Source organism: Egretta garzetta, unplaced genomic scaffold (assembly GCF_000687185.1).
Source record: "Egretta garzetta isolate BGI_Z169 unplaced genomic scaffold, ASM68718v1 scaffold297, whole genome shotgun sequence".
Taxonomy (NCBI): domain Eukaryota; kingdom Metazoa; phylum Chordata; class Aves; order Pelecaniformes; family Ardeidae; genus Egretta; species Egretta garzetta.
This window is the reverse complement of record NW_009260410.1, coordinates 2,726,859-2,744,959: the sequence shown is the minus strand read 5'-3', so window position 1 is coordinate 2,744,959 and position 18,101 is coordinate 2,726,859. Positions and strand designations below refer to the sequence as shown.

Here is an 18,101-nt window from a genome sequence, read left to right as displayed (position 1 = left end):
CTCCCGTAACATCCCAGGACAGGCTGTTGATGCACAGGCTGGATGAGCAGACAGTGAGGCGGGCTGAAAACCAGCTGAATGGCCAGGTCCAGGGGGTGGTGATCAGTGGAACAAAGTCTAGTCAGAGGTCAGTAACAAGCGTCAATCCTGGGTCCAATCCTGTTTAATGTCTTCATTAATGATCTGGATGATGGGGCAGAGCATACCCTCAGCAAGGCTGCAGGTGACACAAAATTGGGAGGAATGGCTGATACACCAGAGGGTCATACTGCCATCCATAGGGACCTCTGCAAGCTGGAAGAACCTCATGAAGTTCAACAAGGAGAATTGCAAAGCTCTGCACCTGTGGAGGAACAGTCCTATACACTGATCCCTGCTAGGGCCACACTGCTGGAAAACACCTTTGCAGAAAAGGACCTGGTGTCCTTGTGGACACTAGGTTGTACATGAGCCAGCAGCATGCCCTTGCCACAAGGAAGGCCAACGGTATCATGGGCTGTACTAGACGAAGTATCACCAGCAGGTTGATGGAGGTGATCCTTCCCTAAGCACAGGAGTAGTGTCCAGTTTTGGGCTTCTCAGTGTGTGAGACAGACATACCTAAGGGTCCAACAAAGGGCCACAAGGATGATTAAGGGACTGGACCATCTGTCCTATGCGTAAAGGCTGAGGTAGCTGGGACTGTTCAGCCTAAAGAAGAAAAGGCTTGGAGGGGGGATCTTACCAACATATATAAATAACTGAAGGGAGGGTGCAAAGAAGGTGGAGGCAGGCTCTTGTCAGTGGTGCCCAGTGACAGGACAAGAGGGAATGGGCACAAACTGAAACACGGGAGGTTCCCTCTGAACATAAGGAAATAGTTTTACTGTTACGATGGCTGAGCACTGGAACAGGTTTGCCCTGAGATGTGGAGTCTCCTTCCTTGGAGATACGCAAAAGCCATCTGGACATGGTCCTGGCCAACCAGGTCTAGGTGGCTCTGCTTGAGCAGGGCGGTTGGACACCATGACCTCCAGAGGTCCCTTCCAACCTCAACCATTCTCTGGTTCTGTGAAGAAATGAAAACACGTAAGTTTTTTTTAAAAAAGGCAAAGTTTATTTTTTTAATATAAAAAGGTAATAAACTGCATAGAAATATGACTTCAGTCATCTTAAAGTGTTACTCATCACTCATTTACACTTTGTAATTTCCCAGTAATATGGCAGGAAGCAAGACAGGCTAACAATTGTCTACAATGTATGTATTTACATTCAATTGAAGTTATGCATGCACAATAATATATTTAAATAAATCAAACATACTAATCCAAACAAAATCTGATTCAAGGTATATTTTAAGTTTACATAAAATACAAATAAGGTCTTCAAAACTTAAGTTCCTTGGATAAGACCATTTTTCATTTATTTAAACATAAGTTAGCTTCAAAAGTAGTAAGAAATGTAAACACCATGGTAAAAATCTCAAAGAAATAACAACTTTGTCATAAAGTGCTGGCATATACTTTCAGCTTTATTTTCCAGATGTTAAGAACAGAATACTAACGTACAAAGACTTCCACAGGCTTCCCAGTTGCAATTCAGTTCAGTGATATTTTTGCAAAGTTCTAAAATTTAACAGTTTTCTAAACATTTTTTCTACCTTTATCTGCTACAACTTTTTGGCATTTTCTTCTTTATCTTAAGTGAACTTTAACTTCTGAGTATGTATGAAATAGTTCATATTTTTAATTTACCCAGTTCAAATTAGACTCCACACTGGTAGACAAAAGAAAAGGTTAGATAAGACTTCAACTGGGAAAAGCCAAGGACTTCGTAAAGTAAGGGTATATGGTACCTGAACACAGTCCAACAACAGCCTCCAGCAAAGTAATTTTAAAATTATATATGTTATCACTATCACTGAAAAAAATTATATGAGAATTAATACATAGAGGAGACTTAAGTGTGGTTCATTTATACCTAGGCATCTGAGCTTCATCCATGCTGAATATATCTGTTACTGCATTTCATGCAAAAGTAAGTCTTGGAAAACTTACTTCTTCTGACAAGCATAAGCTGAAAGATAGTCTTACATGCCTTACACCTCAGCTGACTTCTCACTTATTGGCATAAGTGTCACCCAAAATAAAGACAACAGTCCTGAATTCCCGCATGCACTATGGCAATACCTTATATTGAAATCTATTTGTAAAAAAAAAAATCTGTTCCTTCTTTGTGCCAAGAAAGATAAAAGACAACCTTTTACCACTCATTACATTCACCTCTCAATCATATGATGTTCCAAAACCTTAATCTGCCTAACTATTGACAAGTCCACAGGCACACTTGAAAAAATTATCAGATTGTGATATTTTATTATACAAAACAAACCAAATCCAAATCTAAGACTATTAAGTCTAAGCTCTAAGGAGTGGAAAATCTCAGTATTTTAAAGTGCCATTTACTTGCAAAATATTTATAAGAGATTTCCAAGCCTCAGTGTTACGATTAGGATTTTATCTTGTCAGTATTAGTTTCAGGCTGTTAAGGCATGATTGGTATTTGCTCTAAGTCAAAACTTGACATAGGCATTATTTCCTCAGAGCCCAGAAACATGAAGGAAGGGATACAACTTAAAAAAATAACAAACCCACTAAACAAACCAAATTTAAAGGCTTAGAAAAATTATTAGGTAGTTTGTCTTTTAATACGAACATACTGCAGTCCATTTCTCAGAGTGGGCATGAAGTGAGTTATTACGTGTAACACCAACTGACAGACAGATACACTACACTTCTACATTAGAGTGGCATAATGAAAAGTTTTTATTTGCAGCTTCACTGGCAAAAATGGTTATTTTCAGTTTATTCAGTTATTACTATAATTCTGAGGAGTCTTTCTGGTTGGGGGGGGTGGGGGGAGAGTTGTATGGGTTTTTTTGGTGTGGTTTTTTTTGTTTGTTTTAAGATGAGGAATAAGTCAATACAGGTAGACAATACTATTTTAGATGTTTTATGAAAGCAAACTAACAAGTGTATCAAATATTCACATCAGCATGGGACCCTCATCCTCTTCAAATATAACTTACTGATAAGAAGCAAAGGACCACCAGCAGAAGGACTGACCATCTACCCGTCTTCTATTCAAGCATTCCAGAGATCCAACATAGGAAAAGCACATAGAGCATGCATTATAATCTCTAAGTGGACCAGACCTATAAGGCAGAAACATTTCCTTAGCTACTAGTGATCCTAGAGAGAAAGCAGTTTTTCAAGTGGCCCCAACAGGTGTATCATATTCTCCAAACATACCAACTTTAGCTTTCATTTAAAGCTATAAGAATGGTCACAAATAAGCCTAATAAGACAGCTAGATTCCGTTTCCCTGCTTAGACCAATTTCCTATTAGGGCTAGTCATAAAAGCGTATATGTATTCAACCACTGTTTGGCAAAGCTTGAGTTTAAATAAACTCATTTTCAGGTTTTAGTTTGTTCACTCTGGCAGAATTTTTGGACTAAAACTTGAAAAGTGCAAAAATATTTAATTATATCTTCTTAAAAAAATAATTCATTTTACTGGTGCAACAACCCCAATTTCTCAGGAGTTAAATCCATTGCCAGCAATGGATAGAAAAGGAAGCACCAGCACAAAAGAATCAAAGTGCATTTCCAGTATGCCAACGCTGCACAAATTGGCAAGCCATAATCTTACATTCACCACTGGAATAGATTATGCTAAATTCATTTTATAAAAGTCTATATTACACATTAACATACGAAGTCTGTCATGAAGTCTTGGGGATACTGCAATGAATCATCAAAACGGAAGCGTTTGGAGACTGTACTGCTGTCCTCTGGAATGTTTTCTTTGTCTTCCTTGTTGCTACAGGTACCATTACAACTGGGTTTTATATTCCACTCTTCTGAGCATTTTGTTGTGTGTCCTGGCATCAGAGAAGAGCAACAAGTTTCTTCAGGGCTACACAAGAGTATGAACTCCTCCTGCTGCAACCACAAGTGAGAAAGACAGGCCTCTGCTGTGGGTCTTTCCCTTTGAAAGAGAAGAGGGTAAAGTTCTCAAGTTAATTTCAGAAATACTAGAAATGTAATTAAAATACTACTGATACATGCTAAGAAATCTTAAGGAGAATTGACACTGAAGAGGTAGTATTGCTCATTTTCCACCACTACCACTGCTGCTAAAAAAATATATTAGACCCTATTATATGGAGTCCTTATTTTGTCAAAGTAGGCACTTCATGGATATCATCTCTCATCATCCCCACCTATCAAAGAACCTCTTTCCAACCAAACAGGGTCACTCCTTGCTGCAGGCTTTCTGAAGAAGACAGGGACTACTGTCTCACCACAAGTGACAATACATAGCACTATAATTGATAATACCTGACCATGCCTAGCAGAACATGACTGACTGACTTTACTAAATATTATTGCCCCATATATACCTTTCAGGGTGTTTTGCTTTGCCTTTTTGTTTGGATTTTTTTTTTTTTTTTTTTTTTTAAACACAGCATTTGCTGGTGCAAGTTAAAAAAAAAATCCAGATTTAACACTACACAGCAAGCGCAGACACATTTAATGTCTATAATTCCCCACTCTCAAAAACTATCTTCTCAAAGTTCAGCTGCTTTGAAAGGCCTCCATTAGAGCCTGAGCTCCCAAAGAACGCAGTTACAAAAGCGTGCCTTACAAACAAAAAGAAGTTTGCACTTTTGATTGAGAACATTTTTTTAAAAGAACAGGTAAAACACTATATATTTCTGAAGAAGATATATGCTCAGTCACAAGACTGCCATGTTTTTATATAAAATTATTAAAGTAGGAAGATACATTAAAGATAAGTTGCAACAATAAAGTACTGCATAAAAACCATTGCATTTTGTGTCTCCAAATTGTGCAATAAAAGGTTAAACATAAACAATGTGACCTTTTAGACTATATTTCATCAGATTTGTTAATAATCTGTCCTCTGAATGAAAATATAAAGAAACTCAAAATACTAGACTCAAATCACAAGCCTGACTACAATAATAGCCAGACAATGAACCAAAGATCCTTTTCATACATTACGGAAAAACATAAATCTACATCTTTAAATATCCAACTGATAACACCAATGCATTGTGAAATGTCTGAGCAATCACATCAGTGTTATTAACCTCCCAAATTAACATTCACTTTTTCTAGGTGCTCCACAAACATAAGAGATAGCATTCTTGCCTGGAGGAGTTCATTACTTACTCTGGATTTTTTATGAGAAGTTTTTGAATGAAGTCTTTGGCAGGCTGTGAAATTGATGAAAATGTTTCTCCTGAGTAATCCACGTTAACTTGAGATATATTAAGGTAAGTTTCTTGATTATCAGCTCCCACAAATGGCGATTCTTGTGTCAACAGCATGTACGAAATTACACCTATGTTCCTGAGATAAGAAGACAATGTATAATTCTACTAGGATACCTAAATGATATATCCCCCATATTTATTGTACTGCAGATCAAACTTCCTGATGTATGTCACACTCAGAAGAATTGGAAACATCGTAAGACATCTCACTTTTATGGGATTCAAGCATGTATGCACAAGCACACACAAGGAAAGCTATTTATACATCTCTGTTTTTGAAAATTGCTTACTTTTAATGTACCTTTTTCTTCCCATTGAGATTGTTAGGAAAAGGAAGCCCATTCTTGGACATATAGCAATTCTGAATGATAGAACTGCAGAAAGACAGACTTTCATTTGCACGTAAATAAAAACGCTCTTTCACTACAGTTCTGCATGAAGTATCAAAGACTGATATTTAGTCAACCTTTCTGTATAATCGACATTTGTGTTACAATATCCTCAGATGTTTTTCCCTAAGAACATGAACGTGAGTACCACACACGAGGTGATTCACTGTAAGTCTGTGGTGGTTTCTTGATGCATAAGAAAAATAGGTTTCTGATCTGACAGATCAAACCTTAGAACTCATTACAGCGTGGAAACATACAGTTGCTGTGTTTGCCACTGAGTAGAGCACCAATAGTTTGGTTTTATGTCTTCCCACAAAAGCAGGCAAGTAAGTGGTTAAAAAACATTCATGAACAGATTTAATTACTATTCTGAATTGAGAATTTTGAAGGAGTAATTAGATCACAGCAACTTTTAAAACTGAATTTTAATTATTTAGATCCTTAAGAACAGCATATTAATATTTTATGTTTTTAAGGAAACATCACAAAGCTAGCCTTAACAACAACACAGATCATGAAATTAAGAGGCTACAAAGTTATAGTTAATAAAGTTGTCGATTAGTTTAAGGTACTTTTCTCATTTTTTTAATAACTCATTCTGCAGATACTGCTCTAAAGGGAAGTAGAAAGTTGAAACACTTCTTATCATTTGTATAATATTATTTAATGACACAAAAGGGGCAAGGGAGGAGTGTCCAAGAGTAGTCAATACCTGAAGCATGTCATCCAAGAGTAACTAATACCTAAAGCATACTATCCAATCATTGTTATTATTCCCTTAGAATAAATACCATTCTGCATGCTCAGAAGCCACCTGCATTCTCTACTAGGTGTGCAACAGACCCATATACAGTAATTCCTGTAAACCCCAAATTATATCCTGAGGGTTCCTTCCCTGCCCAGCTCTCCCTCTTTTGGTCAGCATACCAACACCAACAGAAGGGCATTCTTGGAAGCCAGATAAAACTGCATCAGAGTCTGGACCTGGCCCCTAGATTGTTAAGTCGTCACGCCTACCTCAATAAAATAAATTAACATATACAACCTACCACATATCTGTAGCTGTGGTAATAGGATCATAGTTTAAGATTTCTGGAGCTAGAGAAAGAGATGGGAAGAAGAAAAACACTTTAATAGATACATTATTCAAGTGGCCTCGAATCATAAATTCTGGCAGTTTTCTTGCCAGCCATTATCATGAGACTAAACATGCAGTTTCAATAATCAAGTTTATTATTTTCAAGCTACAAGGGTGGGAAAAAAAGTTATTTCCATTTGATACAGACATACCAATGCTTAACTGGTTCACACTAAAATGGCACTGTGTGGCCCAAAGTCTATTCTATCCAAGTCCCAAGGTAATTTTCTAATCAGATACATGCACATAAAAGAATCTTCTAAGAGGTTTTCAAGTATATAGCTTTTTGATGGGAATGCATAAAGCCTTTAGCATGTTAACACTGCGAAGGCAGATGACCAAGCCAATTTTAGGACCAGTGGCTGTTAGCATATGCTAGATAACAAGTTATTTGCTACAGATTTAAGTTCTCCTGAAATTGAGTGTACTCAGATTATTAAGGAAACCTGCCCCTCAAAGAGGGCCAAGTGTTAATGGCAATCTTTCCCTTCCTGAGGAATATTTTAATCTTCTTAAATCACCATATTAAACAGCATTCCTAATTCAAAGAACACATCTTTTGTGCATGCTAATGTTGTATTTCAACTCTAAATTAAAAGAATTTAACAGCCAAAATTTCTTTTTGATTTAACAGTCTGCATCACAGCAAATGCTATGGCATGAAATTAGAGGTACAATTATTGATATAATTCAGGACTTTTTTTGTGCAAATATTTGTGGACTACTCTAAAAATAGAACAGCTCAAAACATGTTGCCCTGTCCTGCCATTCTTTCTACATAATGACCGATAAGTTCATAAGCACATTACACGAACTGCTTCTGTTTTCTCAAAACCACACAACAGAAATTGTGAAGCAACTCTTCCATACCTAGATACTCTGTTGTTCCCATGATCTGCCGCAGTTCACTAGAATTCTCAATCTTCCGAGACATACCAAAATCTACAATTTTTACATCACCAAGAGGATTGGCACTGCTCAGTAAAATATTTTGAGGCTAGAATAGAAAAGATTTATTTCTCAATCAATAAAATATAAGCTGCAAAACCCCCCAACGTACTAAATGACATTTCAGTTTCTATTATGCAATACTTATTCCTAAATTTTATTTTAAAAATTTAATCTAATGCACTGCTTTTTCTCCTGATTTTTATTATGTATTTAACAAGTTATTTTAATTGAAGTAATTTTAATTTAATAGTATTAAATTGAAGATAAAGTACTAAAATAAAAAGTCTGCTGCAGCCTCACCTTTAAATCAAGATGAACAATATTGTTTTCATGCAAGCAGCGAAGTCCTTCAAGTATTTGTCTTATGAGTCTTATAATATCCCTTTCACCAATTCTGTCATCCAGATCTGGGACACACAAGTCAAATATTTCTCCTCCAGCAGCACTGAAACACATTCAAGAACACTTACATATTATGTTTGAATCTTCAAGCCTGAGTGAGGAAAAAAGTTATATATAGTACCCATTTATATAATATATATTAATTTATCATATTCATATTCTCATAGAGGCTGGGAATATTGTTATTATTACTTTGTTGTTGTTGTTTTTTGTTTTTACACACATTTATGCCAAGACCCATCATATAAGCACTTAGAAAAGGACAGAAAATATCTGATGATGCTTTTTCTTTCCTCATAGCCATCAACAGCAGTTGAGACTGTGAAACAGAACTTTGTGGCTGAAAACCTCATAAAGCTTTGGTACCCTCAGGCATGCTTTCCCACGAGTGAGCGTGAAGATGCCTTGAGGAAGATGAGTTCTATCATCATTCCTTAACAGAAGCAGCCTTTCTCTACAAGTCAAATCTAAAATTTCTTCCATTAGACCAGTTCCATAAATAATTCAGAGCAAGGAAGCCCAGCAGTATTCCTATTCTCTGAATTCGGGAGTAAAAATCATCATTTTTTTTTACAGGATGTGGCTGTGGTGTAAATATAAGAACTACAATGCAATGAACAGCTAAAATTGATGAAGACTATTTCTGGAGTGGGAGGAAACTGCATACTTGCCACCCTAGGTCCTGCCATTCTGATGGAAGACTAAAAACCAGGTATTTCTATCAGAAAGGTACCAGGAAGAAAATCTAGCATGCTGATGATCATTAAATACACAGTCAGTTAGTGAGCAGTAGCTTCCAGAACTCCGGTAGACACAAAATACTCAGAAATACAAGGACTCAGCTCTATCACTTTGAAATCTACCATTTCCACACTAACAACAAAGATGAGATTGACAATCTTCATGTTTTCATGGAGGATCTCAAATCTGAAAAAGGCTGTTTACGTAGAAAAAACCCCTACTATTCGTACAGCATAAAGGAAGCATGGAAATAACCGTGTTGCATGTGGTTTATTAGTTATACTTCTACACTTTGCCACAGTGTCTGCTGTTTCCTTTTGTGCTGGGTTTGAAATCATTATTCAGCCTGCTTTAACTACCTGAAGTGTCTCTCTTAAGGATAAAGGGCTACCTCAAAACTACAGATCAGTAAGCCTGAATTTCATTGTTAGCAAAACAGAGTCTATAAAAAAAAGTCAGATAATAGACAACACAGATAAACACAGGCACTAACCCACCAGAGCTATGTGAGTAATGCCTCGCCTTAGTTGCCTTTATGACAAAATGTAGACAAGGGGAAGAGCAGTAATTTACTTCAACTTTAGCAAGGTTTTCAACACTGTCTTCCACAGTATCCTTGTATTCAAATTACCACATTAAGGCGGAAAACCAGATGAGTAAAGAGCTGAACAGCTCTGCTGAAAAGGACTTGGAAGTCCTCACAGACAGCAAGCATCCATTTCTCTCTTATTTAGAAGATGTGCACTTACACAAACTGGTTCTTACTACTGCATCTTCCAAAGAACCCCACCAATACAATCGAACAACAGGGAGGACCACATGTGGGAGGAAAGATACAGCTAAATAGGAAATGTTTATAAGCTATTTTATGAGCAAAAGACTGATTTCTTGCAATTATTTTAAAATACTGCTTCTGAGTTCTGATAATGAGAAACAAACGCCTGTGTCCTTCCTACAGAACACAATTTAGAAGCGTTATCAGCCCTCTACTTATCCCAATTCAACGAGGAACACTTAACTGCAAGACTTCTGAACACTACTACGAAGTAGACCATTAACACCAATTTAGCATATGGAAGTTGTTTCATTACAGAGCTTTAATAAGCAAGACTGAGTTAGCTGAGCTGAAACAGAAGGAGAATCAGTATGGCTTTTATGTGAACTTGCACTTGTTCTTGATAAGTTCAAAACTTGTCATCTGAACTTTATCTTTACTTGTATGTTATTTATTATTTTAGTCTTCTCAGAACAAAATACTATATAAGGGATGATCTAGTTCCAGGAAAAAAGCGGTTTTTTTTTTTTATGATTATCTAGCTACATTCTTTGGAAAATTTGAAGGAATTTATCATACTGTGTGCAGACTGTCATGAACAGCTCTTCAAATACTTTGTACTGAAACTTAAATCCTACCTAGAGACTATCTGAACTCATTTCACAAATTGTGGTTTTATTCCTTACATTCCAAACAAACTTCTACACATACAGCAAATATGACAGATAATTCAAGTTAGATATGTTTTCAGAGCTTATGAGAAGCCCCAGAGGCATCTAAAAAGATACGGTAATTTTTGAGGAAGCAGCTCCAAAAGCCAGTTTTAGAACAACAAAACCACTAAATTTAGAAGCTCAGAACCTGCAAATGAATTGCAAGTTTTCAGCCACCAAAAAGTGTCAAGCAGTGACTGAAGGTCACAGAACACAGATGTGCTCAGCTTCTCCGAAATCTGTGTACTTGGAATCAGTGGCTACTTTTTGGGTTTTGTATGATTTAGTTCCGGTTTAGGCCCCTCACAAGACAGACATTGAGGTGCTGGAGCGTGTCCAAAGAAGGGCAACAAAGCTGGTGAGGGGTCTGGAGCACAAGTCTTATGAGGAGCGGCTGAGGAAACTGGGGTTGTTTAGCCTGGAAAAGAGGAGGCTGAAGGGAGGGAGACCTTATTGCCCTCTACAACTCTCTGAAAGGAGGCTGTAGCGAGGTGGATGTTGGTCTCTCCTCCCAGTTAACAAGCAATAGGACAAGAGGAAATGGCCTCAAGTTGTGCCAGGGGAAGTATCAGGAAAAATTTCTTCACCGAAAGGGATGTCAAGCATTGGAACACACTGCCCAGTGAAGTGGTTGAATCCCCATCCCTGTAGGTATTTAAAAGACAGGTAGATGTGGTGCTTAGGGACATGGCTTATTGGTGGACTTGGCAGTGTTAGGTTAACAGTTGGACTTAAAGATCTTTAAGATCTAAACAATTCTATGATTCTATGGGATTCAAGGACATTCTCTCCAGTCAGCTTGCATGAAAGATTCTTTAAGAAAAAAAAAAAAAAAAAAAAAATTTACACCCTAGAGTTTGTATTCAGGTTTTATATTAGGGCAGTCTAACCTAAAAATTGATCAGAGCTTTGTTTCCAAAATTCCAACTAGCAGAAGAAATAATCTGCTCAAATTAAACAGACAAGTTTTCATGAAAATTACACTCCTGAGATACTTAAAGCCACAAAAATTATTTCCATTTGAAATTGAGTGAAACTACCTACCAAATTGAGTTATGCAGTGAGAAGAATATCTTTTTATTTTTTGATAGCTTTTTGCCAAAATAAATCTTTCAGTCCATTTTGTAAGAGTTTTAAGTACAGAACTACAATAGGTTTTGGTGTATTTTGGTTTATACCTTATTCCACATTGTTTCACATAACTCATTAGCTGTAATGGATGTAACAAAACACACATACAAAACCAAGGACCTAATTAACAGCAATTGATTAAACTCTTGCATTTATAGGAAAATAAATCATACCAAAGAGGTCCCTAAGAGCTTATAAAGTAAATCATAATGAAATATTAGCATAATGTATATAGCGTACTGTTGTATTTTTTCTGGGTGTTTGGACAACTCATGCAAAAACCGAGTATATTGACAGATTTGTAACTACAAACATGGAACATCTGATGAAGGCATACTTACTATTCCAGCACTAAGATGATTTCATTTGCTGTTTCATAGACTTCATGGAGATTAACTATGCGAGGATTAGATCTCATTAATTCAAGCACGGCAATTTCATGAAAAATCTCTGCTTTGCAGTCTTGACCTCTTCTTCTTTTCTTTAAAAATTTAGCTGCATATGCTTGGCCTGTGGATTTAGCTATACATTTTCTAACTACAGCAGATCTTCCTCTACAAAATAAAAGGGAAAACATTAAGACCTAAGACATAAAAAGTGTAAATTGCCATTAGAAATAAACAGGCATAGCAAATCAAACAAGAAAACCCCAACTTATCAGGGGAATGCCATGTTTGGCCTGTTCTTACACTATTTCCTGAATGTTCACTTTCAGCCACTGTAGGAGAAAGGATACTAAGCTAGATGAAGCTTTGGCAAGACCCAGTACAATTCACTTTATACAGACTAGCTAAGCATTAAATCAGCATATCAGGTTACACGGACATTCTCACTGTAGGATCACAGAATCATAGAATAACTCAGGTTGGAAGGCACTTCTGGAGGTCTCTAGCACAACCTCCTGCTTTAAGCAGGGCCAGCTGTGAGATCCTACCAACTTACTCAGGGCTGTGTTCAGGTTGGCAGTATTTTATTAAAAAAACCTCAACCACATTATAGCACCTACAGGATACAGTAATAAACAAAGCAAAACCCTGTGAAATGTAGAGAGCAAACACAGAAAATAAAGTGTATTTGTATGCTGGGGGAGGGGGGAAGGTTTTCAGTGCAGAAAATTTTAGAGTCATGAGGAGAATTTCCCTCCACAAATCGTGTAGTACTGCTAAAAAAACAACCCGTGTATATCTGCAAAATGTTTAAAACCATCTTAACAGAAAGACACCCACTACTTCACATTCTCTTTCTCAATTAGTTAGACAAAGTGTGCTGCTTTATTTCCTAGCCAACTGTTTAGGTATGGGAACAAAAATGTATTTTGGCAGAGAAATGTTTTTAAAAGAAAACCACATACTGCAGTTAACACACCAAGCTGACCTTTTAAAAAATTAGGGGAAAAAATGCAGTTTTTTAAGCCAAGTTATAAACTCCTGAAAAAACACAGTTTTATAATCACAAGTTTTGCATTCCCAGAAATGCCTAGTTGCATACTTCCAAAGTGTTTTCAAATGATACTAGAAACATTATTTAAAAAAAACCAAAACAACAACTTGAAGGGCTAAAATAAATTGTGTAAAGTACTAAAAACAGTTATAAAACTGCGTACAAAGTACAAGACCTACACTTATGTCTTCAAAAAACCAACATCGTTCCACTCATGGTTTTTGTTACCACAGCATACTAAGAACAAAGTTGATTAAGCTCATTACAAGCTATCTGATCTGTGTTTTTTCAACTAAATTTGCTTCTTTAGTAGAAAATACTAGGTTGCCCTGCAGTCTTTGCCTTTCTTCTGGTGCAAAAAACCCAATGCCTAAAAGGAACATCTCTTAAAAAAAAAAGCCAAAACAACGCCCCACCATGTCTGAGACTTTTTTGAAAAAAAATCTAGACTTCAGTATTTAATCAAAAAAGGTATGAGCTTCTCAAGAAAAATCGATTTCCATTTACAAATAACGATATGTTAAATAGTTTGTACAAATCTGACTAAATTATTAAACATGCAAAGCTGACCTTTAATCATACTGCTACCACTTATTTAGAAATAAATTCAACAAAACAGCTTCTCTGTCATAATTTATTTCAACATCAATTGGTTGTAGGATTTGTTTGTCCTTTTTTTAAAGCACTAAATTTAGAAAGGTAAGAGTACAAAACAAAAAAAAAATTACAGAGGTGAAAATTATTTACAGTCCGATACGTGCACACTCTTCACTTTAGGAACTGTTTGGAAGCCTGAAATGGCCAAGTCCTTTCCCAATTGTTAAACCAGCTTACTATTGCAGAGCATTTGAAGTTATTGAGCTGAATGTCCTAATATACCAAAGTTTAAGATACCCCCCCGCAGCTTACATTTTCCTTTTAACATCATGTCATCCTGTCAACCAAAAAAGTTTCTCTAAAATTAAAAAAGGGGAACTGGTTGAGTTTCATGAGAACAGCAAGATCTTCCCTTATTTTGCACATCTTCCTTCTAGTCACTGCGGGTATAACAGCTTTGAGGGTCAGCAGTATCTCCAGATAGATGATGTAAGAATTTCCACTTGTTTATACTATATTTGTAGCATGCCAATTATTAAGACAAAATTATTAAGACACAAAATAGTTTTAGAGCAGTGACATTTCCCCAGAAATGCAAAAGTCGGACCTGAAGTGTTGCAGTGAGGCAAGCAAAGTGGTTCTTACTCCTTGTTGCCTGCAAAGCAACTGCTTAACCATCGTGCTCTACAGCCCAGTTTTACAAGATAAAAGCCAATTTCAAGTTGTCTTCCTATCCCAAGTTATAAACCACAGAAATTCAACTACTTCAAAAGAAGCCAGGCCATCCACACTGGGGACAAGGCTACTTAACCCACTAAACAGAACCTGCCTGCTTAATGAAGTCAGTGTCTTAAATACTAAAGGACCTAAAATATAAGGGTGTGGGAGGAAGAAATAGGACTTGCAAAGCTTAAGCAGAGAAGAACAAAAGAACCATTTACTAAGTCACCTGAAGAGAAAGAAGAAAATTGCAAGTGAAATGAAAAACATATTAAATCTTTTAGAGAAGCTACAAAGAAAGGTGGATTTTATATCACTTAAGGTGTTGTAAATACTTAAAATGCTAAAATAAAAGGCATACACACAGTTAGGCCAGGAGAAGTTAAAAATAAGTTTGAAAAACATACTACTCTGCTTCTGATTCTTTGCATTTTGGCACTTACTTTGTTATGCCTGGTTTCGCATGTACAGAAAGTATTAAAGACTGTGTTTTGGAATCCACACAAAATCTGTACTTTTGTTTGCTTTAGACATTATGTCACAGGTATGTATAATCTGAAAATCCAGCAGTTTAAGAGTACTGGAGAGTTCTAGAGGATGGTGCACATAAGCTGCTTCTGTAGAGCCTAGAATTCAAAACTAGAGCTGACAAAGGGGTAAGAACAGAGGAGAGTTATGGGCTGCAAGGTGCACTTTTTATAGAAGTGTACCAGATAAAACACATGCTAGGTAAAAAAAAAAGATAATAATGAAGGCTAAAGAGCTGACAAAATCACATGTAGAAGAGCATCTCTGCTGACAAAACAAGTTACAGGTGCAAAGGATTGCTATGTAGCACAGCAAGGCACAACAACTGTAAAACTGACCCATGCCACTTCTGTTCAAGCAGCTTGGAAACATGACCATGGCATTATGTTTGCATGTCTTTACACCCAATACCCTGATATTTTCAAGGTATGCATTAACCTAACAATTTCAAAAAAGCATTAACTCCAATGTCTGAAACAGTATCATAAATACCAAGGTGGGGTTTATTTTCTTTTGTTTTATTTCCTATTTTACCACTCAAGCAAACATGAGCAAGGAAAGCAGGCTGCAAAACTACTCTCAAACAGCAGGTTATTAGAAACTTAGACTAACTGCTTGAGGGCGGGAAGGGGAAAGAAAAAGCTCTTTGTCTTCTGGACGTCAAAACACTCAATGAAACAACTGGAACAACCAACTCAAAATCCCCATTCTTTGTCTTTCAGTATTACCCAATGTCATCTCTTCTTTAGTTTATGTACCTGCAGTGTGATGTGTGACTAGGCAGGGGAAATGAAAGAAAGGAACATAATCCAGATCTACATGCCTGTGAAAACAGGCTAAATCTGACATGGTAAAGGCTGGCAACTTATATGTCACTGAACCTTTTCCTGGTCCCTTGAAGTTCTGTTGCATACTGCAAAGAAAGGAGTGGGGAAACATACTTCACTCCCTATCTACTACCACAAAAGTTTGCCAGAAAAGGTCTATCATCGCACAAAGAATTCTCTTGCAGCAGAAATCCCTCTTACTAAAATAAATAGGAGTAATCTTACCTTCCTAGCTCTTTTGATTCAAGCATATAAAAATTGTAGAAATTATCTGTCTTTATTTGTGTCTGCAGAGATGTGGCTAACAAGCCAGAAAGGCTTTTATTCTCCAACTTTCTCCTCGACATAGTCAGAAAGAGGTCTTGCTCTTCTACCAGTCACCTGTTAAAGGAAAATAATTAAGAGTTTTGGAAATCCCATAATTACAGTGCAGGAAAGTATATAAATATCAGAGTTTAGGTCTATCAGACTAGAAGAGCCTTAAGTTTGTTCAGTAGTGACCTGAAAACAACACAATTAATCACTGTAAAAATAAAACCTGAAAGGAATACTAATCAAGACATGCTAAGAAAAGTAAGTGAAAGACCTTCCCCCCCCCCCCCCCCAAACAAATCCATAAAATATTAGGGATAAGCTTCAGTTCTAGTAAAAATGCTAATAATGACTTAACTATTAATGATATACGATTTTTATTTTTAGCTTTCTGAAAATAAGCTTTAAGTCTTCTTTGTATTTTGGGTAAGTTCCAGAAATTCCCTTAAGTTTACATTTTTAACGGGTATCCCTGGGGGATTTAACCAAAACTCCTTGCTGTTTATTGTACGCAACACAGCAGGATCAGGAATAGCTAGCCACAGGGGAAGAAGTTGTTTTTTTCCAGTGGGAAGATTCACATTTTTTATTAAACTCACTCATAGTTCATCTAAGTTTCATTTTAACACTAGATTAATTGTCAGAAAGCAGCATGAATGGACAACATCCTCTCTGCAAGATCAGATCATTTAGAACCAAATGATGTAGTAATCCTCATTAAATTACCTTAATAAACCAGTAGAATGGCACATAATGAAGATATACCCACCCGCATTATTTCTACTACTGTTAAAAAAAAAAGCCACACCAAACAGTAAAAATACTGGGCTTTGGCATTCACATTTATAGCCCTGAAGTATCTCTTTAGGTGAAATGCAAAAGGAAGGCAGAAGAAGGTTACAGAAGGATAACAGAAGTCTTAACTGATGGTTTATTTTACGTTAAAGAGTAGATTTACCTTTATTAGTGAAGGAAAAAAAAAATCACAAGGCAAATTACAGTTCAGATAGTTAAAACTTACAAAAATACCCTTTCAGTTTCAAATGACGGAAGCGTACTGTCAGAAACTTCTGGGGGAGCACTTGAACTAGTTGTGATTAGAAGATAATCCAGTACCCATCAAACATTGTTCAAATTACCAGTTCTTGGAACATGGGTATTCATGCTGGAACTATTTTGGATTTAAACCATGATTCATGCTTTATCAGGTATATGAAGACTACACAGTTTAAGAATATCTTCAAAGCAGCATTTGATAAGCATAATTAACATCTTTAAAAATTATCAAAGGGTCACAATACAATCTAACATACAAGCCTTTGAATCACCTTGTTTGTAACAAACACCTATTCCTTCTTCCCCAGTTATATGACGTTTTATCACTGATTCAGATGTCTGAAGTTTTACATGACTCTCCTTAGAGCTGTACCCACTAGTTTAACAGTTAAAGTTATCTTGTTACTGCAACACTTCAGCAGAAAAAGTCTTATTCGTATTATAATTGACCTGATTAAGAGCTTACTAACATCAAATTTATTACATAAGCTTTCATTTTATATCATTATTCTTAGAGTTATTATTATGGAGAACTTTTGTCTTATATTGAATTAACTGTTTCTTTGTTAAGAAACCACATCTTGATTTAGCTTCGCATCCTAAAGAATAGAGAAAAACATGTATTCATAGCAGGCAGAAACCCACAAACAGGCAACATAACATCAGAAGAGTAAGACCCAATTAGCTGTGAAAAAGAGCACAAATTCTAGTACATGAACTATTTCCAGAATTAAAAGGGATACCTGTGTTGTTGCACATTGCACCAAAATCCCTGAGTAACAGACCTTAGAAGTATGCCTCTCTCAGAAATTTGCAAGCTTCCCATTAAGGAGAAAAATTCCCACTAAACTCTCTTTAACTGGGCAAAAAGTCACTTCGTTTAACAGTTTCCAAGAAAAGGCAAATCTCTGACTAGGACTAGGAAGACGTTCGGCTTCAGCAGAGAAGGACCACGGACGAGCAGCACCACAACACTACGCGACGGGGCCCACACCTCCCTCGGTGGCTACGGGTGGCAGGCACTCGGCGCCCT

At 36.6% G+C, this 18,101-nt stretch overlaps 1 protein-coding gene across 2 annotated transcripts; it reads right to left on the bottom strand.

The window, feature by feature from the left end:
• Positions 1 to 2,465: 2,465 nt before the first annotated feature.
• On the bottom strand, positions 2,466 to 18,074 carry STK17B (serine/threonine kinase 17b). 2 transcript variants are annotated; one of them, XM_035899041.1, is made up of 9 exons: positions 17,812 to 18,074; positions 15,926 to 16,081; positions 11,930 to 12,142; positions 8,127 to 8,271; positions 7,746 to 7,872; positions 6,787 to 6,835; positions 5,242 to 5,421; positions 3,757 to 4,030; positions 2,466 to 3,193 (listed from the first exon to the last, which is right to left on the bottom strand). In XM_035899041.1, the coding sequence occupies exons 2-9, from the start codon at positions 16,045 to 16,047 to the stop codon at positions 3,179 to 3,181; spliced, it is 1,125 nt and encodes a 374-aa protein (XP_035754934.1). In that variant the 5' UTR covers positions 16,048 to 16,081; positions 17,812 to 18,074; the 3' UTR covers positions 2,466 to 3,178. The 2 variants fall into 2 exon arrangements, with proteins under 2 accessions (XP_035754934.1, XP_009641881.1); XM_009643586.2 differs by having other exon boundaries at positions 2,466 to 4,030.
• Between the last annotated feature and the right edge of the window lie 27 nt (positions 18,075 to 18,101).

What these genes read in the sequence shown, in the direction of transcription:
- STK17B (XM_035899041.1), bottom strand. Translation starts at nt 16,047, where the DNA reads ATGTCGAGGAGAAAGTTGGAGAATAAAAGCCTTTCTGGCTTGTTAGCC. An exon ending in GAATCAAAAGAGCTAGGAAG is followed by an intron (nt 12,143 to 15,925) that starts GTAAGATTACTC and finishes TTTATTTTGTAG; the next exon opens with AGGAAGATCTGCTGTAGTTA. An exon ending in TTGTTCATCTTGATTTAAAG is followed by an intron (nt 7,873 to 8,126) that starts GTGAGGCTGCAG and finishes TTTCTATTCTAG; the next exon opens with CCTCAAAATATTTTACTGAG.